Source organism: Pyrus communis, chromosome 7 (genome assembly GCF_041283825.1).
Source record: "Pyrus communis isolate YQ-2024b chromosome 7, ASM4128382v1, whole genome shotgun sequence".
NCBI classification, from domain to species: Eukaryota; Viridiplantae; Streptophyta; class Magnoliopsida; order Rosales; family Rosaceae; genus Pyrus; species Pyrus communis.
In genome coordinates this window covers 17,939,860-17,961,388 of record NC_142571.1, presented here as the reverse complement: position 1 = coordinate 17,961,388, position 21,529 = coordinate 17,939,860, and the positions used below count along the sequence as shown (strand labels likewise).

At 37.3% G+C, this 21,529-nt stretch overlaps 3 protein-coding genes across 4 annotated transcripts; 1 reads left to right on the top strand and 2 right to left on the bottom strand.

Moving 5' to 3' along the window:
* Positions 1-1,313: 1,313 nt before the first annotated feature.
* On the bottom strand, positions 1,314-4,902 carry LOC137733953 (sphingoid long-chain bases kinase 2, mitochondrial-like). The gene is made up of 12 exons (XM_068473174.2): positions 4,608-4,902; positions 4,441-4,517; positions 3,738-3,791; positions 3,588-3,647; positions 3,182-3,259; positions 2,956-3,002; positions 2,827-2,867; positions 2,628-2,712; positions 2,416-2,530; positions 2,190-2,312; positions 1,962-2,062; positions 1,314-1,752 (listed from the first exon to the last, which is right to left on the bottom strand). The coding sequence occupies exons 1-12, from the start codon at positions 4,801-4,803 to the stop codon at positions 1,623-1,625; spliced, it is 1,107 nt and encodes a 368-aa protein (XP_068329275.2). The 5' UTR covers positions 4,804-4,902; the 3' UTR covers positions 1,314-1,622.
* Positions 4,903-5,724: 822 nt separating this feature from the next.
* LOC137735037 (large ribosomal subunit protein uL5c) lies at positions 5,725-8,162 on the bottom strand. Its single transcript, XM_068474397.2, has 3 exons — positions 7,874-8,162; positions 7,072-7,272; positions 5,725-6,175 (listed from the first exon to the last, which is right to left on the bottom strand). Exons 1-3 carry the CDS (start codon positions 8,120-8,122, stop codon positions 5,843-5,845), a joined length of 783 nt encoding a protein of 260 aa, XP_068330498.1. The 5' UTR covers positions 8,123-8,162; the 3' UTR covers positions 5,725-5,842.
* A 6,043-nt stretch (positions 8,163-14,205) lies between these two features.
* Positions 14,206-21,328, top strand: LOC137735607 (uncharacterized). 2 transcript variants are annotated; one of them, XM_068475040.2, is made up of 11 exons: positions 14,206-14,561; positions 15,079-15,187; positions 15,316-15,414; positions 15,565-15,764; positions 16,580-16,773; positions 16,998-17,103; positions 17,232-17,536; positions 17,926-18,348; positions 18,772-18,850; positions 18,958-20,598; positions 20,957-21,328. In XM_068475040.2, the coding sequence occupies exons 2-11, from the start codon at positions 15,120-15,122 to the stop codon at positions 21,118-21,120; spliced, it is 3,279 nt and encodes a 1,092-aa protein (XP_068331141.2). In that variant the 5' UTR covers positions 14,206-14,561; positions 15,079-15,119; the 3' UTR covers positions 21,121-21,328. The 2 variants fall into 2 exon arrangements, with proteins under 2 accessions (XP_068331141.2, XP_088552476.1); XM_088696350.1 differs by having other exon boundaries at positions 14,275-14,589.
* Positions 21,329-21,529: the final 201 nt, after the last annotated feature.

The following is a 21,529-nucleotide window of genomic DNA, read 5'->3' as shown; positions in this document are numbered from 1 at the left end:
TTGTTTTTTGTTTTGTTTCTTTTTATATTTATTCAAATTTTATGTTGTGTGGAGAATGCACTAATTTATGTTCAATAGTTTCGGTACGGTCAATTAAGTACGTTATATAGTTTAGGTCCAATAGGTAGGTACGGTCAATTTGTTACGATTTGTATTTTTTTCTATTTTAGTTCACTAGGTCTGATAAATTAGGCATGTTATATAGTTTAGGTCTGATGAATCTTGTACAGTCAATTAAGTTGTGATTTCACATTCCATTTTTTCTACATACAAAATTGTTCTTTTCACTTATCTCAGGATTAATTTTTAATTTATTGAATCCAAAACTATAAAAACAAAAAAGAATGCATTGAGAATATAGGTACACTATATTGTTCTACATACATAATTGTTCATTTAGGTACTGTCAATTAGGTTCTATCCATTCGGTACGGTCAGTTAGGTACTATATAGTGTAGGTCTGATCAATTCAGTATGGTCAATTAGGTTGTGATTTTACATTCCATTTTCTCTATTTGTATTGTTTTTCATATATCTCTTAATTTACCGTCAATTAGGCATCTAAAACATAATGGAGATTTTTTTTTTAACTTAATATTTTCTAATTGTCGAATATTAACACATAATGGAGATTTATAATCAAATCCATCGGCACATATGGTATAATCTTATTGGATAGTGGGTCCTGCATATGTTCCAGATGGCGACTTAGATCTATAAAAAAATCCATCGGCACATGTAGCATAGTCATATTGGATGGTGGATCTCACATATGTTTCAAGGAGGAGAGAGAGTACACAAGACAAAGTTGAACTTCAGGGGTCAAAGTGGGATCAAACTCGAGTTCCATGGAATAAAATGAGATCAAAATCTAGTTTCAAAGAGCGTAGCTAAAAATAAGCCTATGACATTACAATTTTACCCATCCACATCAGCAACTTTAACGGCTATTTGACAGAAAAAACAGAAACACGGGAATGTTGAGTTTCAATGAGTAAAATAGTGACTTTTGAATTACAGAAAACAAAATAAGAGCAAAATCAAGTTATAGAGAGCGTAGCTAAAAATAAGCCTGTTTACGTCACTCCAAAGTTTACTAAAGCCGGATTTCCTCACCGAGAGCTTTGGGTGCAACAAGGCATACAACCCTTCGTGCCTATCTCCCACCTTGCTTCACACATCACGTGACGAGAGACATGAGCACAAAGGTAAATGTACATTGATGCACTAAGTTTTTAGTCTCCTTTGAATTAAGGGAGGAGTCGAGACATACGGAAAAACTATCAAAGCCGGAAATGGACATTACTCGAGAATGGAGCAAAAGAGAGTGTAGTCTAACATACAAAACACCATCAAGATGCAGCTGCTCCGGTTTGACCAGACCACAAGACTAGAAGTTAGTGATCAGTTTTGATGAGCTACACTTCTATTACAATTTGAGTTTCAGTTATGTTAGTTGCTTGTATTTATAAACAAACGCTGTCTCTCCGTCTGATTAATTATTCGATGAGAAAAAACTTTCCGCTTCATTTTCATTCGAGGAGTAATACTCATGCTTCGCGCTCTCTGCAGACTTGTCAATTTCTTTGATAAGGTGCCGAGTACAAGTTCCATGGTTCGTTTCAGCATATCATCTCGACTGCAGAAGGTAATATACTAAACTTCCTTGGCAGGAATCCTAAATGTTCGCCATCAGATTGAACATAAATGTTGCCACTGCCTGAAATGTCTTCCACCTCAATAGAATGCACACTGCAAAAAGAACGAAAATACATAAATGAGATCCAAAGACCAATCGCTACTGCGGATGAATTAACTCTCGGGCAACCAATTCAAATCATTTGAATCGTGATGTTATGCATACTGATGTGATGAGTGCAGTTGGTTACAAATAAAGAAACAAAGGAGAAATAGGTATGCACGTCTGTTTGTGCAACGCAACTCCACCTGGTAAGACATACCTTCTCGAAGATACATTTTTCACTGTTAGATGTGTCCCATTATAGAGCTTATGTAGCTTCAGAATAAAGTCATACCACTTGAAGTCCTGAAGAATCACAACCTGCGAAGAAAGTTTATAAAAAAGATCAAATGTACTGGCAAAGACACTGCAATTATAATGTTTCATTTTTAAGGAAAAAAATTATTGCAAATAATTAGGAAGGTTATGTGCAGAAAAACAAATCCACCTCAAAACTGCCACTGCAAGGGTCAGCATTTGGTGTAATTTTCATACCACCACCAAAGTATTTTGCGTTTCCAACACAAAGGGCTGTTACTTGAGAGTACACTTCCCACTCCCCTTCATTGACCTAAACTAAAAACATTCTTATTAAGCAAAAGCAATGGTACAAGAGGGAAAATAGCATGCATGTGACATACAGGCTGTTAGTGGTCAATATTACAAATATTGACCTTGATTTTAAGGTCCTGATTACGGTGCCCAACAAAGGCTTTTAAAGAACCAATAACGTAGCATAAGTTTCCAAATCTCTTGAAACTAGAAGCATGGTATCCTGCTTTTGCACTCCTGCATCATATCCCCAAAACATTGGCCATACGACTTTCTAAGATCAGAATGTGCCTTTGTTGAAGCTAAATTGACAAAATTTCTAAGTTAAACTTACAAATGAATGTCAGCAACATTAACAAAGTAATGAGCTTCTCCGTCTTCTCCACTAATAACACCAACATCTATCCATGATCTCTGCCCTGCAGAGTACAATTAGAAATATAAATGACAAACTAAATGCAAATACAAAAAGAGTAGAACAAAAAAAAAAAAACAAAAAAAGAGCCTAAGAAATCGAGAGAGAGAGAGATAACCTTTGGCAATGCGGTCAATGGCTTCACAAGGATCATTTTTCCTGATAAATAACAGACACTCAACAATCTAAAACAAGTATACACAAAAACTCGGAGAAAATGATAACTGACTGAAACGCATGAACTAACCAGCCAAATGATCTGGCAAAATCTGACCCTGTCCCCAAAGGAATGAGCTGTGGAATGCAAAAAAAAAATTACATCTTCCCTTCAGAAATCCAAAACATCCAAAGTCCAAACCAGGCAGTAAAGGGATCAACTGAACATGTCACCGATGCAATAACTGAAGTTTCCTTTACATACACAATAAATAGTTGGAAATTGAAATTACTGGATTCCCGTAGTAATCACTTACACCGAGTGCAGTTGAACGGGTGGCATCCCTATCATAATTAGTAACAGGTTTTCCTGCCCAAAAGAATCCATTAACAACCTGCTTATCACAAGCCAATGTCGATGAGTGAGAATATTTATCAGATACTTTTAGATCAGTAACACTGCTCAATACTGACGGTTATTAATACCAAGCATTCACTTAGAAATTCATTAAAACAAGGGTTCATTGAAGCCTTTGTCTGATGACAAAAGATTTGGTCACGTGATCAAACCAAAATGACTCATCATAAGGATCGTAAACAATAAAAAACAATAGTCAGTTGCATAACATGAAGACCCATGTTTTTTTTTTTTTTGGTTTTTTTTTTTTTTGGGGGGGGGGGGGGGGGGGGGGGGGCGGGGGTTTGTGTTGGTGGTGAATTTACCTCATGCAGAGTTCCATCTCCTCCCACCACAATTACAGCATCAGCTCCTTCCCGTATAGCCTGCATACCATAAGAAACCATTTTAAACCAATCTTCCCTAAGGAAACTAGATTTCTGTCAAGTTCAAATAATAAGAGTACAAAATCCCACCTCTCTCGTTATGTCAATCGCATGAGAAGGACCTGATGTCAAAGATTCACATATCTGCCGATAAGAAGAGAAAGTAAAATTAGACAAGTTCAACATGTGTGTTTCAATGGGGAAACAAAACAGATACAACACGGACTTCAAATAAATAATTGGATAAGAGTGATCTGTTCAATTGCATACACAAGCGTGGGGAAGACAGACAGAGAGGAGATCACCAAATCCACTGCAAGCCTTTAATTCAATGGTTGTACATTTTTACAAATTTACACAAGCGTGGTGAATAGTAATTGGTGAAGTGATTGGTTAAAACTTGTGGTGTACAGCAAGACCCAAAAATTGAAACAAAAAGCAAAGAAATTCCAAACCGCAGAGCACTTGGGACAAACACTGAAAACGATTCCCAGGTATAACAGTGAAAACAATAACATAGTAAATTGCTTTACAAAAGAGCATGAATTTCATGGATATACATATGATCTAAGATTTCAACCAAAAAAAACATATGATCTAAGATAACATAGGATTTCCAATTGTCTTGCCAAGCAAGATTAATTAATCCAAAAGATTAATACAAGCAACGCAAGTACAACCAAAATTAACATAAATTAGTGGGTTTCAATCTCCAACCTCTAACGAATGGTGAAACCAAAATTGGATAATTGGGTAAAAAACCAAAGAGAGGAAAATTGGGTAAGAAACTCACATTGCAATCAGCGCTAAGGCGAGACCTTAGATACGGAAGCAGCTTCTTCCACTCCGTCCCTGTCCTCCCATTCGCACCTGCTCCAATTTCCCATTTCAATAACCCACAATAATCATAAAAACACACCCACAAAACTTATAAAAACACAGAAACAGAGAGAGAGAGACCGCTGGGATTGACGACGAAAACGAGGTCGCGGCGGCGAGAGGAGGAAGACCCATTTCGCAGAATGGAGCGGTCAGCGCACAGATCAGGAGCTTTGGGGAGCTCGGCTCTCACAGCCCATGATGTCGCCATTGAAAATCTCACTCCTCCTACTGCTATTCCACCACCGCCTCCGAATGCTATCAGATTAATGCCCATATCTTTTCTTTTTTAAGCTTCGGTTTTGGTTCTGTCGGTTATCCGATTTGCCTAACTTTGCAGAGGAAATCAGGGTTTTAACTGGTTAATCAGATTTCTCACCTGACTAATCACTGGTTTGGTATTGCTATGCTTTGAAAAAAAGATTGTTTCTGCTATGGTGTAAGAATAAGCAGCAGTGAAATAAAGCAACGGAGTTTGGTAAACTTTTTTGTAAAAGTGTTTTTGAAAAAAAAAAAAACAGTATTATAATGTTTCGTAAACTTTTATGTAAAACAAATGTGAAAAAAAAAATCGGTTTTTTAAAGTTTGGTTTTGCAGCTTCTTGTTCTTGGCTTTTTTTCACCAAAACTATGAAAAAAAACTGAAGCATGTTTACCAAACACAAAAAACAGCACTCAGCTTGTTTTGATACCAGCTTTTTTCAGAATCACGTCAGTATCAAATCAGGCCTAAATCAAATATAAGATCTTATATTTACAAGTAAAAATAGAATACCAATGAGTCCGTAGTACTAACTGACTCGACAGACCAAACTCTTATACCACCATTCAAAACTTAACCGAGCCTTATCTAGGTTTTTAAGTGATTCCCATTAACGTTATTAGTTGTCGGACTATTAAAGTAAAATAATCGCTGGGTGAATTTATAATACTAAACACAAAATCATTCTGATGGGAATCAACGTCATTATCTAATTTGTTGGTAGACGACACCTTTCTGTTTATTTCTTGATCCATATATTTGATTAGGATTTAGTGATACGTTAAACTTGGAATCTTTGATCATAATTATTGTATAAATCGATAGCGACATGAATTATACTTTTCACCATTAATTTTATTCATCCTTATTAAAACAAATTATCAAACAATTAGTTCGTTTTAATGAATGAGCCACTAGTGATTTACAGCTGCATAATTTACACAAGAAGAACTAAGATCATTTTCATTGAACATACAGTAAAACAGTTGGTGGTTTTAACTTGGCAAAATTACAAAACAGCATCAAAATGTCATCCTCTCCAACCTCCAAACTTTCACCGTCGTCCTCTTCCACCCTTCGAACTGAAATGGTGAGACTTGAGCTTCTTCTTGCGCACCGCTGATGCAGGGCCGGTCTCTCTGAACGGCATTCCCATCTGAGCCAAAAGCGTCTGAGCTTCTTTATCTGTTTTGGCAGTTGTTCTGATGCACACATCCATTCCCCTGCCCTTGCCAAGATCAAAGCGGATCTCTGGGAACACACTCTGTTCCTTAACCCCAAGGGCATAATTTCCGTTTCCATCAAAACTATTCGGGTTTAGACCTTGGAAATCCCTTGTCCTAGGAAGACCCAAGTTAATGAGACGATCAAGGAATGCGTACATCACCTACAAAATCGAACAGTAAGCGTAGTGCATGAGATTGGATGCATTTGGGATGTATCAGAGAAACAGACGTATTTTCAAAACTATTGGCATAGGAAATACTGGCTCAGAATTTTTCAAGGACCGATAAGACATTATGGTGCATGCGTCTTCAATCAATACTAACAATGCAATATTAAATGTTTTGAGCGGAAGGAAGAAGAAAAGATTCGCCCACATAACAGTTCTTGAGTACCATTTTGTAAGAGGAAAGAATTTTGCTTCTCATCAAACTATTTCTTTCTGTTGCAACTTATTATTTCTCATCCTCACCATCACCGATGCAGAGTTGCTACAAACACCAAAATTCACTCAGCACACAAATCATGGCTGCTCTTGCAGAAACCGCTAACCACCCTCACCATCGAACATCAATTTACCAAGCAACTTACAAATTCGGTCGCCGTTGCCAACTTGCCACCACGACTGCAGTCTAACAACTATACCAGCACATCCTTATTGATCATACTACCTCATCAGGATATAATTCCACACTGTAAATAAAGGCACTCTTTGCCTATGATCAGACCTTATAGACCAAACTACCACATCATTAATGATACGTTTTACGCACTAAATTGTTATTGAGCATTATTGATATGATACCCAACTAAGAAGGAAAAAAAAGATATGACCATTGTGTCACCATCATATAATCTACAGAACTTCCAGAAAGGCGCCGCATAATTTAAAGTGTTATCTTAAATCGTGATTAATGAACATTTTAAGTATTGAAATGGAGATGATAAGAAACATGAAGAGTATACAACAGACATGCTCAAGAGCAAGAAAAAGAAACAGTCTTGTTAGTATCTATGCAGAAGATAAGATTCACTTTTAGGGGTGAAAAGCAAACTCACATTTCCTCTGAGTGTGACAGCAATCCCAAGTGGCTGGCCTTCCCTGATCTTGAAGGTAGCAAGGGAAACCTTTGCTCGTGTCTTGATGGGTCTCTGCCCTGTAATGAGTGCTAAGTCATTCATTGCCGCTTCCAATCCCTTAGCATTCTGTTGAGCATCTCCAATACCGCAGTTCACCACAATCTTCTCAATCTTTGGAACCTACCCAAGTTCCCAGGTGCAGAAACAAAAGCAAGATAACACTCCATTAAACTGCTGAACCCCATGGCGGAATAACAAAACTACCAAAAGCAATATGAACAAGAATATCAACAAAATAGTATTTCCATTGCTTACAAGGATAATGCATCCCGGAAATCTCCGGACAAGGCAAAGAAGAATGTATCTTGCACCCAACCCAATTGACCAGTATAGATAATACAAATCTTCAGGGAACAATGCAATGGGGGTTGAATTATCAAATTCAACACGAAATTCTCCACTTTCGGAAGGTATTAACACAAAAAATAAAGTCTTTATGATTGAGAAAATTGTATCATAACACCAAAATTGAACCACATTGTCACTGTCTGCTCTCAAAGTTAATTTCAGTAAAAGGAAATTCACTGCAGCTAAATCCAAAATTTGATTGCTTACCCAAAACGAATCAAGTTCTGCTAAAATTAGAGGTATTAATTCATTTTCCCACCAAAACAAGCAAACCCCATTTCATTATCACAAAACAATGCCCAGAAAAATAAAAATTAGCAAAATTAATAAACAAAAAAATTATTTAGAAATAAAATTGCGGGTTTTTTTTTACCTGGTGGATGTTGGTGTAGGAGAATTCTTCTTTGAGCTTAGGGATGATTCTTTCGAGGTAAGCGGTTTTGAGCCGGCTGACCTTCTCTGCCTCGGACTTCTCCACCAGCGCCACCTCCGCGGCCTTAACGGGCACCACCACAGTCCTCGGTTTTCCGTGCGACTGTCGAAAAGGCGGAGGTGAAACCGCAACTGGGAATTGGCCGTGAAACGACGACGTGGCAGAGCGGAAGAGCGAAGGCCAGGCCATTGTTGTGTCTAAATTTTCCAGTATCCGTTTGTTTTTTGAGCTGAGGGGGAAGGGGTTTACGGAGGGAGGTGGTGGAAGGGGCTCGTATTTGAACTTATTTACGATAATGGCCGTGAGAGAAGGTTGAGGTTTTGTTTTGTAAATTTGGCTAATAATAAGAGTAGTTGTTGGACATAGCTCTCTGTGAATGAAATAGGATAAGGTAACGCGCTTTAGGAGAAAATGACGTATTATCTGTCTAACCAAGAGTAAGGGCAAGTTTGGCATTGCCATTTTTCTTAAAAAAATTGCTTTTGTTGTATTGTGGGAATAAACAATTTTAAAATAAAGTTGTTGAATTTTTTGTAAAAAGTTGTAAGTGTTTAATAAATTTTTATATAAAACTGTTGTTATATGTTTTCTTTTTGGTCGAATGGTTGTGAATATGTTAAACGACTAAAAATGATATAGTATTGGATGTGATGTAATAATTGTTAAAAAGAATAATGTAACGACAAAGATTGTAATTTTTTCCAATATGCTGGGCATACTTGTCATTTGAAAATTTCATTAAATGGGCACTGTTCGTTATGCTTTGGAAAAAAAAACATTTTTGAGGGAAAAAAAAAACATTTTTGAGGAAGAAAAAAACATTTTTTTTAGAAACATGGTAGTTTCTGCTTTTTTATGTTTTTCTACTTTCATTAATAGCATTTAAAAAAAAACACTTTTTTCTTGTTTTACCAAACACATTTAATGTTTCAAAAAATTTTAATAAACTGTTTTTTCTAGAAGCACCACAATCTCAAACCAACCCTAACACAATTGTGTTGCTTGAATTTTTTAGCATAAATAAGTAAAAATTGGGGAAGATCCTACTACTTTTACCATAAGGCCAACTTCAACGGTTGGAGTTAAAACTTAAACTTTTAGCCCATAAAATTTAAGTTCTATTTCAGAAACAACTCTTTTCCTCTAACGATTTTGACTTAAAATTTTAGCCCGAGATTATTAAAAGATGATTTATTTTAGTTTTATTTTCAGTGACATTTTTAAAAATAAAATTTATGTAGCTTAACGATAGGGAGTACCGTAGTATACAATCATGCACAGTAATGGTAGTCCTTATTACATCTAAGGTCAACTTAGATTCACCAAACCAAGGTTCATCTCGTGTAGTGATTGTGGACTTATAGAAGGATATTGACTAGACATTTGATGTATCAGACTTGGCTCAATCTTTCATAGCATGCATTCTCATCTGTGTCGCAATTGGATTCAATCCCCCAAACTGACTCTACTTGTTGCAACCTTCCAACCGCTCAACAACCTATAACCTAAAATATTTAAATTATGATAAATAATGAAAAATCACTAAACTTACCTCATTCTGACACATATGCACCACATGAAAGAACATTGAAAACCACACAACCTACCCCCGTTCTTAAACACAAATACATGGGTGGATAGAAGGAAAAAAAAAACAAAAAATTGTATGTCAAAAGTGAATTTTTGTAGATGTTTGAACAAATACATAAGTATTTATAGAGTTTTTAGGTGAATTTTGATTTAAATAAAAAAAATTAATTATTTTTGATGTTGGATTTAATGTATTTATAAATTTGATTTTTTATAAGAAAAATAATTTGAAGTTGGATCATTGGTTGATTCAACAGTCCAACTTGCCTCATTTTATATGGCTAAATTGGGCCCAAAAATAAGTTTTAACCCAAGTTCATTTTAAGCCCAATGATTGGAGAAATTTTGGGGGTTTTAAAACTCAAATGTTGAGTTGTAACCCAACCATTGGATTGGTCTAAGAAATGGTAAAATAACAAAACACACAAAAAAAAGTATCTTTTTAATTTATATTTTGGGTTTTCATGTATGTCATACTTTAACTTGTGAAATTCCGTCCCCAGATTTCACTATTTGATTTCTGTAATTCGTATTTTCCCGATTTTATTTTTATATTTGTGAATTTTAGAGGTTTTGACTAGTTATTTAAGTTCGACTTTTCTTCACCAACCATTAAAAATTCATAGCCCTTTCGAGACCATACTTAGTATTTTCGGATAAAACTCAATCCCATGAACGCGTACGCGAAAACCATTCATGAAACATATTTTGAACAAAGGAAATATAAGCAAGCAAAGGCAAAAGCATTTTCGTCATTTGGACTTCTATATATAGAAGACTCCATCAAAATTCGAGCAGCCTTACCATTTTTTGAAACTTTGACCCGCAAGCTGGCTCGTGAGTTGACCCAAATATCTTCCTTGACTCGCAACTTTAACTCGTTTTCTGGGCAAATTTTCCAATGCCGATTCCAGTGAATTTCAACGACGACGAACTTACCCACCACCACGAATCCGACTCAGCGCTGCCCCAACATCCTTTTTCACCCAAGAATCTTTTTGGTTGACCACTTGTCATGGTGAAGCAACGCTCAAGTTTTTTTTTTTCAAAATTTTTACGTCGATGATCTCATATCTCTGTTCACCTCAACACTAATCACCACCGCCAGTTGACTCATTGTGTCCCCAACTACAAAACCCAAACTTCACATTGGACGTTGAAGCTCCAACGAGTCCACAGCGAGGTACACAATTTTCTGACGATCCGACTATAGAGCCGTCTCTGAGATTTCGGGGGCCCTATTTGAAGTTTATAAAAGGGCCCCTTTTTAAGATATAATTTTTTTTCAAAGTATGACAATATATTGGTACTAGAAAATAATAACTTAAATCAAAAACAACATTTAGGACTCACTGATTGTAAGTTTACAAGTGTCATTAAACAAGTAAAAAGAGTTACAAACATAACATTCACTAAATAATAAAAAACAGTTCAATCTTAAGCAATCAAAGGGAAAAAAAAAAAAAAAAAAGCTTCAAAAACTCTAACTTTAGAGTTTCACTTGAATATATAGCATTATTATATAATTAATAAAATTGAAAAGAAAATTGTTTTTTAAGGTGTTGTTATTAGCACTCCTAATATCTCATTGTGCACTCCAAATTTTTATATTTAGAAAGAAAAAATAATTTACACTTATAAAAGTGCACTATAAGATTTTAAAGTGCTAATAAAAGTAATTTTTTTTTAATATATAACTTTATTACATATAAATATAAGATACCAAAAATTTTGGGGGCCCTTCAAATTTGGGGGCCCTGTGCGATTGCACCTTTTGCTCCCCTTCAACGCTGCCTCGACGACTTCCCAATGAAATTTGATTACCTTAAGCCATTTTCTAACTTCGACTTATGTATAGAAATTGTCTTAACTCTTCACGAGCTTCAATTTGATATATTATGGGTCAATTTTGGTATTGGTTAGATTCCAGGGAGTTATGGCCGGCAACTATAGTGTGCGGCAGCACGTGGCCAAATGACCCTACCTTGTTTGCCTAAGCTAATTGCGATGCCTTGAATCCATGTCTGTTTGATGAGATTCAATCATTTGATCTTAGTTTTGTAAATGATTGCCGCTTGACCTTTGTAAGATGGGAAGATACAACTGTTGGATTGTTATTGAAATTGTAATATGTTGTTGTGAAAGTAATGTTATGCCCTTAGGAACTCTTGGATTGAAAATCCGATGTGCGGATCTTTTGAATTGGACTGATTAGGATTGTTGACCTCAGCAGGGACCACTTTGGTTAAGGGTTGACTTTTGGTCAACATGTCCCAAATCATTCTTGAATGTTACGGCTTATATGATCTAGAATTACATAATTTATCAAGTTCTAAGATGAAACTTGTGTTTTGTTCTAGGCGTTGATCGTGTATGAGCGCTTCTATCCTTGTGTTAGGGTGCTATAGCGCGAACTCTAGGTGAGTGACTTTAATATATGTGGTATAATAGTACCCATGAGAGATGTGACATTGAACTTGTATCTTATGGATCCCATTGAGTTGGTCTAGAATCCTATTTATATTTGGTTCCATTAAGTTGGTCTGGAACTAGATTCCTAGAATTCTATTTGGTTCCATTGCATTGGATTAGAACCTTGTAACATCTGGATTCCATTGATTTGGTCTGGAATCTCACTTCCAATTCGATTCTGTTGAGTTAGTTTGGAACCCTATATTCCTTTAGATTCCATAGAGTTAGTCTAGAACCCCACTTCCTATTCAATTTCATTAAGTTAGTCCAGGACCCTGTATTCTATTAGATTCCATTGAGTCGGTCAAGAATCCCACTTCCTATTTGGTTTTGTTATGGATTCCATTAAGTTGGTATGGAATCCCATCTCCTAATTCCATTGAGTTAGTCTGGAACTAGATCCCTACAATCGTCAGGTTCTTTTGAGTTAGACTAGAATGAGGAATCTTAAGAATTACAGGCTTCAGCCAAATTGTGTCACTCTATCTCTAGTTTTTAGCGTATTTATGAACTAGAGATTTAAGGACCTTTGTGAATCAATTTAGAAAAGTTGATGGATGTCTGTGTGATTCCTTTGGACCTTAGCGAGTTTTGGTTATAATGTATGATGTATGAATAATGTTTCTAAACTTAGAGTTGCATACGTTGAATTATTGCTATCACATATGTTGAATTATTGTCACGCACACGAGCTTCGCAGCTTATATGAATTTTTCTTCGCACAGTGCACCTTCCCACGATGTAGATGACGATTATGCAGGTGACAAGGTTTAGTAGGCACTAGGTGCTTTTTGGGTAGCAGTGCATAGATCAGAGTGCTTGAAGTGACTGGGTTACGCTTGTACCTTTCTTTGCATTTCTTTTGGATTATCATTTTTTTTAGCCTATGGGCATGGTACCCTAACGATGGTTATGTGCATTTTGTTGTACAGTTGTTAAATATATTTGTAGGAGAGGCCCCATTAGCATATTTTTCTTTGTTTCAGTTTTAGTATTCCTTTGTATCTTGTTCGTTTTCCTCACACTCAACATTATAGTGTCTCATGTCGATCCTGAACATATGGGAATCAGGCGTGACACAACTCTCTTAGGCATACGATTATATAATCAACATAATAAGATTCAAAATGCAGATGCTCACCACTCTCCTAGGAATGACGAGGAGATGTTGAATCAAATGATGAAGTGGATGATGAATGGGTAACACCTAAGTGCTTCTACTAATGTAATGTTTGATTGTTTTTTTTGTTTTTGGAATCAAGTCATGGTGGGTTTTTATTTACTTTAAGTTGTTTTTTACTAATGTAAAGGTGGATTGGTTAAATTTACTTTAATTAATAATATAATTTTGACCTTTGGATTTAAATGTGAGTCGTTGGATTTTTTTTTACCGCTAAAATTGATTAACATAGGTTTGAGCCATTGCATTTAAAAATAAAAGAACCGTTGAAAAAATCATTCAAAATTGATCGTTCGAGCAAGGGTAAAAAAATTTTCCCTACACAATAAAAACCCGTTGGAAATTGGTGGGGGTAAGGTGCACCATATTGGATCATAACCCAGGAATGCACTCTAGCCATTGGATTCCAACGGCACAACAATCCCATCCGTAGAAAGGCTGCTGCTGGTGCACTCGCCTGTAGACGATCATTTTGCCTTGCACAGGGTTTGCCTTTCCCCCTCATCACGTGCTATAGCAACAAGCTGGGTCTATGCCGCCACTTGCTTTTCTTATCCATCGGTGGTGGGTTGCAGTCTTAGATTCCTATCTCCAAACCCAAAATCCCAAAATTATGACTCTATCCATCATGGGTGGGTTGCAGTCTCAGATTCCCATCTCCAAACCAAAATCCCAAAATTTTGACTCTAAAATACACCATTTGGAGAGATATTGGGCCGAATTTGGATTTTTTTTGTTTCCCACTACCCCTTGGAGACAACCTAAGGTTTCTGGTGAAAGAAGACGAATGTGCAAAGGGTTTGGGTGTACTCTTTACTCTTATTTGTAGAGCATGTGCTCAGCACATGATAACCTTAACGGAAAAATGGATAAAAAATTTAGAAATCTAACATCAAATTGATAATCGGCCATTAATAAAAGTTCAAGGAATATTCAATTAAAATAAAGGCTTATTGGTAAATTGATAAAGAATTACAAATTCAAGACGGAAATTGGCAAACACCTCTCTACTATTATTTTCTCCTTCAGCGATGTGAAAGGTGAAGGTAGTCTTGTCCCTCTCTCTCTCTCTAGCTTTCTCTCTCCAAGCAACTCTCTCGCGCTCTGAAATCCTCTCACTAATACTCTCTCTCTAAACATACCGATTGAAAGGAGAACATGGCAGAGAAGATCAAACCCCCAAATTCCAGTCAATCTCTCGCTCTACATCTCTTTTCATTTGGATCCCCGTAGCTCCTCCGTGCAAGAATACCTTAGTTTTTGGAAGATCTTAAAAAATATTAAAGAATGGAACCCTAGGCTCGTCGTCCCGTTCGATGCTTATTCCGGAGCCCTTTCATCCAAAATTTGAGGATTTTTTGATGAATTTTTGTTGAAATTTACACGGTATTCGAGTTTTGATTTGCAGAAAAAGGTTGACATACTTGTATTTGTGTATGTATATGTGTGTGCTTTGGTGTTTGGATTGGACAAATTTTTTTAGGGAGAGTATTGGGGGTGGGTTTTTGAAATATTTGGTGTTTTGAGTTTTTTGTTGTAGATTGAGCTGGATGGATCACAGAATGGATTTGCTTTGTTTTTAGGGTCTAGTGTGAAGTGGGTTAGATGTTTTTGCTGGTTCTGTATTGCTGGGGAGTTGCGAAATTCGATTTCGGATATGGTAACAGGTGATGGGTGAGCTGGGGTTACTGATTTTCTTGCACTGAATTGTACAACTTCCTGTATCCAGTTGACTTTTCGGGTTAGAATCGGTGTACCAATTAGTGGAAGTTCTTGTGTTGGTTTCGATGTTGATGTGGTTTCTGGGCTTTGCATTCTGAGCTTGGAGTAGTGACTATTGAATTGAAGAGTGGTTTTATTTTTATTTTTTTATTTTTTACTGTTGAGAGGTTACATTGATTAGGTCCTAGTTGGGATATACTATTTGCATCGACGGTTGGCAGAATGAGCTTAGAGAATGAAGAACCACACTTCCCAGATCAGCCTACTGAAACGAATCACGAAATGCAAAAGTAAAAGATTTGTTTTTGGCATTTTTGATTTTACTAGTAGATGTAGTTTCTGTTTGATATGTATTCATGCATATTTCATTGCTTTGCTATTGGTGAACTATAACAAATTTTTTCCTCCGGTGATCCAGGAAGTCAAAAATATCATATAGGAGAGAATTCCTACTGTCGTTTAGTGAATTAGATACTTGCAAGAAACTACCAAGTGGGTTCGACCAGTCAATAATAAGGTTAGATGCCTATTTTGAATGGTCTGATTGCTGTATCTATAGCTTCTGTTTCTGAAGGTAGTTTTGTGCTTTAGATGCCCGATTTAGATGGTTGTTTTACTCATCTACCATGTTAGGCCTGATATTTTCGTGTTTCCCTTTTCAAATCAGTGAATTCGAGGATGCTTTCAAAGATCGACAGAGAACTAGTGGTTTGTCAGCTTATAGTTTCAGGCGAAACGAGTATGGTTCATCTCCACCTACTAGAGGGGATGTAGCTGGTTATTCACGGCCAATCCATGGAAGGTGGGAAGGTCGTTCAACTGGACGGAGTGACAGGGATAGTGACTCGCAATCTGATAGGGATTCTGGTACGGTTTTGTTAATCTGTTGATATGCTTTTCTCTGTAGAACTACAAATGTAGCTGAATATGCATGTTTCAGAAAAAAGTTTCACATGATTGTTAGTTCCTTGTGGTAGAGGTTGGCAGCATTCTTCACAGCGATTTCAGTAGTCTTCCATAAGTACGTGCTAAGCAGGACTGTTGCCTTGCATCTTCTTTACATCTCTTCGATATGCAGTCATTTGACAGAAAAAACTTATGAATTTTTTAGCCTTTACCCAGACCTCTACCTACCCTCTCATCGTTGACCAAGCAATGCAAATTACATTTCAATTTTCCAAAGGACTGGGCTAAGATTGATTATGCTTTACATTCGCAGGAGGAAAAGATATATTTACGGGGTTATGTGAAAGTACTTAGGGATTGTGAGGGATGTCCAGATTATGCTTTTACGGATGTCTGGATTATTCATTTATGGATGTCCAAATTATGCTGTTTAGGAGAGCCATTGGAGTTTACATCTGAGACAAATACTTTGTGGAGAAGCTGATATTTGTTGTGAGGAGATTGAAGGATCTACTATTAAAAACATTCATTAGCATATAGAATTGGTGACTGGTGCCCCTGTGGTGATTGTTAAAATCTTACCATTGTTCATTTTCTGGCTTGAAACTATTAAGAAATTAATTTCTGATTGAAAAACTTTTTGTCCTTGTTCTGTGTCAGGTTCCTTTCTGTGGCAATATCATCTTACATTCTACCCTGCTATACTGTTTCTCTAGATAAATTAATGTCTGAAGTATTGTACTTTCTGTCCTGTTGAATTACTGTATCACTATCAGATTCCGGAAGGCATTTTGGGAACCAGTCTTGGCGGCCATTGCAGGTTCCTGAGCATGATGGACTACTCGGAAGTGGCTCCTTTCCTAGACCAGCTGGGTTTACTGCAGGGATATCAGCACCAAAAGTTCGATCTAACGAACCGTACCAGTTGAATAGAACCAATGAGCCATATCACCCTCCCCGTCCTTACAAGGTATACCTTGTGCTTATTTGTGGCGTTGACATGTTTGTAAACAATTATCCGAAGCTTAATGCCTGCAGTAGTGGATTTAAGTATCCGCGACTTTTAAATTGGAGCAGCATAAGTTTATTTTTCGTTTTCTTTTTGATAAGATATTTTTCTCTATCTCAAAGAATCGTATAATGTGAATCTAAAGCATTCCAATTATCTCTTTCCTCGTATCCTGTAATTTGTAGGCAGCACCTCACTCACGGAGGGACACTGACTCGTTTAATGATGAAACGTTTGGTTCATCTGAGTTGACAAGTGAGGAAAGAGCAGAAGAGGAAAGAAAGAGAAGAGGTACTTGATGAAATGTTTTTTACTTTTTTTCTTCTATCTTTTATTTGTCTTTCATATGTATCTAGTTTGGGTCAATATATTTCTGCTCAGTTAAATCCAAGTTTGAAAGTTGATGGATTTCCTCCCAGCTTCATTTGAATTAATGAGGAAAGAACAGCACAAAGCACTTCAAGAGCAGAAGCTGAAGCCAGAGAAGAATAAAGGTGAATTTGACTTTGCTACGCTGGTGGATGATTCCAAAGATGAGAGGAGACATAGAAGCAGTGAAGTAGAGGAGCCTCTCATACCACTAGCTGCAAATACTGATTCTGAAAAATCTAGTTTTCTTTTGCAAACTGCTGCACCCAGACCTCTTGTACCCCCAGGTTTTGCTACCACAGTTTTGGACAGAAATCTTGGACCAAAATCCTTGAGCGATACCCGTGAAGTTGAGGTAACCATAGTTCATTTCACTAACCGTTGATGAAGATGCTGAATTCAAGGATTATAATGGTTTGAATTCCTAATGTATTATATAGGTCATGTTATCTATTGAATCAAAATGATAAAAATCTTGCTTGAAGTGCTAGGAGGTTATATTGTGGAAGGCTGGTTTTTCATGTGAAGAAATTTGCATTCACTTGTATGTGATGCCAGGTTAATATTTACAACATTTTTCAATGTTGTGTGATTTGATTTTTCTTATCTCTGCAACAGATAGTTTACACTGCCACTAAAATACCATGTAGTAGTGCCAACCCAAGCTTGAACCTTCCTAATTCTCATGCTCTATCAATTGCGTTCTGCTATTAATGGAATACATCTTTTCCTTCTTTTTGATAGGTTGGGAGTTCTGGACTTGAGGAAAATATCTTGCGTGCCAAAACTAAACCTGTTTTAAATGGGACTTCTGATAACCAAGTGGAGAAACAATCAACTGAACAAATGATCTTGAGCAAGCAACATGGAAGTGCAAGTATTGATGTCCCAGTTGATGGCATGAGTGAGAAGAATCAAAATTTGTCACCACCTCAAGGTGCCTTGAATAAGATAATTGGCATTGAGAGTCAACTCTATAACATAGCTAATACATCACAACCTGTAGAAGTCTCCAGAAATAGTGAAGTAATTGACCTTAATGCTGAAAAGGTGATGAGGACTAAGATTGTTGGTGAATCCAATCAAGGTCCTCCTGCGTCAATACTGGAAAAGCTTTTTACCAGTGCTGTAGCATTAAATGGAGTTGGCTCCTCTAATATCGCTGAGGTAACTGTGGTGTCCAAAGTCATTCTTTTACTATATAGATTTTTGATAAATTCTTGCAAAGATTATTACTCAGGACAGTTAGGTTCCCCAGGGTCTTGATTCGTTCTAATTTTTATAACTATAAAGTCATACAGTGAATGGATTCCCCTCTATCTTGGCTTCTTTTATTTGTGCCTGCATATGCCATGCTATTACTATACTGAGACCTTCTGCCTATAGGGTCCAATGTCAGTGTGAAAACAAATTTCTTTGCTTCAGCTTTAATCTGAAGCATCCATCTACATATTTCCCCTTAAAATCAATTTTAACTGCAATTCATGGTTTATGTGTTTCAAATGTTTGTGTTTTTCTTCTCATTTAAATGAAAAACAAAGTCATTAGTTTGAATTATGAATCTCATGTATTTCTTTTGTGCTTTTATAGCATCAAGATAGTAAAGATGATGAGACACGGAGCTCTGACACTGCCCATTCTTCCAAATTTGCTCGTTGGTTTCATGAAGGTCTGCTGCTGTTGATATCTTGGAGTTAAAGCGCTTTCCAACTTAAATTGTTTATGCTTGGAACTAGAAATTACATTTAAGTTCTAATTGGTTCTATCTTACTGCAGAAAGGAAACCCAGTGATGATTTCTCATCTGGAAGGCAAAATGACTTACTTTCATTGATCGTTAGTGGTGAAAAAGGCGGATCCGGCATTACTGCTGGGAAGATACGTGATCACAGGTTTCCTAGTTTTTCTTCTCAAAACTCTGAACCTGCGGACAGGGTTATGAATTCAGATGTATCTCCTACAGTTGGTAGCTCTGAGCAATTGTCCAAAAGTACTAAACCAGAGGCAGTTTCGACAGTCCTTACATGTGAAGACCTTGAACAATCAATTCTGTCTGGAATTAGTGAAAATGGTCTGAACTTGCTGCCCCCTGTTCAAAAGTGGAGTCCACCTGGGGCTGGTGGAAAGCCTGAGCAGCTGAAAGCTAATGTTGATAATAATGCATCCCAGCACTTACTTTCACTTTTGCAGAAGGGAACAGGCTTGAAAGATATGGAACCATCCTATAATCAAGAAACAATGTATTTTGAAAAATTACACGACACTGAAGGAGCGACTATTGGCAATGCAGTCTGCATTTCAAAAAATGAAATTTCTGAAAATGTTTCTGATGCAGGGAAGAACCTGACTCTTGAAACACTGCTTGGAACTGCTTTTATGAAAGAGTTACAAACAGTTGGAGCGCCAGTTTCTGTTAAGAGGGCCCCAATTGGATCTGCAAGAGTAGATCCTATGCAGCCTCACAGCGTGCCCTTTCCTGTGACAGATAACAGTCTAAATCCTCCTGCAATTCAAATTGGACCCAACTCAACCAGTCATAGTAGTAGTGACTTAACAGCAAATCAGAGGAAGCAAACAAAATCAGATATGATCGAAGAGCAGTGGCTAGGTCTCAATAATCATCATATTGAACTAGGTTCATCATCATCACAGGTTGGAACCGACATGGGTTCTAAGATTGGGGCCTTTGAGGGGCATCCTGATTTTCGACTTCCTGAGGAGGATGGCTTGATTGCACCCAGCGAACCGTTGAACATCCAAAATTTTATGTCTTCCGGGAATCAAGTGAAAAGCAAATTGTTCTCCTCCCCGAACACACAGGTTGACATTGTTGAAAAGTTGGCAGCTATGAATTCTGCTTTTAAAGATGAAGGAAGCATGGGAAGCCAAGAAGTTCCTCCTTTTCTTTGTGGTCGTGGTCGTGGTCCTTATGATATGAGAGAACATGATAATCCATATCAGAACCTGCAACCACCTTCTCAACAGCTCCATCATCCTCAATTGAATCATGTGGGTCCCCCGTTCCACCCGTTAGACTCTCATCCTGGCAACATCAACTCTCAAATGAGTTTTTTGGGGCCAAAAGGCATTTTGCGAAGTGATCCACCTCCAAATCATCAATTTCATGCAAATATGCTTCGTCCACCTTTTCATCATTCTAACACTGGGCAATCTGGGTTTGATGCTCACACCCATCACCCTATGATGCAACAGATGCGTATGCAAGGCAACTTTCCTCCACCTCACCTGCTACAAGGATTATCCAGTTCTCCACCCCAGCATCCTCATCCCAATCTGGGTGCAACTCTGCCTGCTCAACCAGTCAGTCAGGCTTTTATGCAAGAATTGAACCCAATGCAAGGTTTCCACTTTGGTCCCCAGAAGCTCGACTTTGGTGGTCATGGAATGCCATTGCCTGGTAAGGCACTTCTCGTTGCATCTTTTGGTGGTGCCTTTGGTTGATTTCATTGTGTCTTGCCTGATATTCTGTTTTTAATGCGTTCACGTAGTGGCTTGTGCAACTTTTGCTTGTATTTTCCTTAGAAATTACTCTGAGTGATTAAATCTCCCAAAGTTGCCGGCAACAATTGTAGCTCTTTGATGTTCCACTTTCTTCAACTTCCAAAAATTGCCTGATTATTTTTTCTTGTTTTCGTTTCTATTTAGTTCAACATTAAGTCGAAATCTTCTACCCCTCATAAACATTGGCTGAACTATAAATGGTATATTGTGATGTTGGAAATTTCATGAAGTACACTGACTTCCTTTTAATTCAGCTCCTGACGCTGCCGGTGGAAGCAACCACCATCCAGAGGCGCTCCAAAGGCTTATTGAGATGGAACTACGGTCAAACCCGAAACAGATTCATCAGTTTCCTGCTAGTGGACACACTCAAGGGACGCATGGACACGAACTTGACATGGGTTTCGGGTATAGATAGGCCACTCGGATGTCTTGAAACTTGTGTATATTCAATTTACTCAGATTTCAGAGTCCTCTTGAATGGGCATGTGCAACTCAAGGAATGGGCGATGTGTTTAATATTTTGCTTCTTTGAAATGGGATGTGTTGAGGGCAGGTGGTGTAATTAATGCATTTTTCATGACCTTATGTTTCTCATATTCTTATTTGATTTCCGAAAGCCACAAGGAAGAGCATAAGGGTGACAAACTGATATGTCTGGGTCTTAGGTTGTTGTATGCCACTATTTCAACACGAATTGAATAAAGAAAATAAATGGACTTCTAGGGAGAGACTAAATTGTTCGTAGATTGTAGAAACGCTTTATGGAAAAGCAACTTCAAGAAGCACTTAAATTTTGGGTTAACGAATGCTAGTTACTGAAGCAG

Coding starts and splice junctions, on each gene's coding strand:
- LOC137733953 (XM_068473174.2), bottom strand. CDS start 4,803: ATGGGCATTAATCTGATAGCATTCGGAGGCGGTGGTGGAATAGCAGTA. Junction 2,868..2,955: donor TTTGCCAGATCATTTGGCTG/GTTAGTTCATGC, acceptor GTTATTTATCAG/GAAAAATGATCCTTGTGAAG. Junction 1,753..1,961: donor AAAAATGTATCTTCGAGAAG/GTATGTCTTACC, acceptor TTCTTTTTGCAG/TGTGCATTCTATTGAGGTGG.
- LOC137735037 (XM_068474397.2), bottom strand. CDS start 8,122: ATGGCCTGGCCTTCGCTCTTCCGCTCTGCCACGTCGTCGTTTCACGGC. Junction 7,273..7,873: donor CCTACACCAACATCCACCAG/GTAAAAAAAAAC, acceptor GAACTTGGGTAG/GTTCCAAAGATTGAGAAGAT. Junction 6,176..7,071: donor CTGTCACACTCAGAGGAAAT/GTGAGTTTGCTT, acceptor TCGATTTTGTAG/GTGATGTACGCATTCCTTGA.
- LOC137735607 (XM_068475040.2), top strand. CDS start 15,120: ATGAGCTTAGAGAATGAAGAACCACACTTCCCAGATCAGCCTACTGAA. Junction 16,774..16,997: donor ACCCTCCCCGTCCTTACAAG/GTATACCTTGTG, acceptor TGTAATTTGTAG/GCAGCACCTCACTCACGGAG. Junction 17,104..17,231: donor AGAGGAAAGAAAGAGAAGAG/GTACTTGATGAA, acceptor ATTTCCTCCCAG/CTTCATTTGAATTAATGAGG.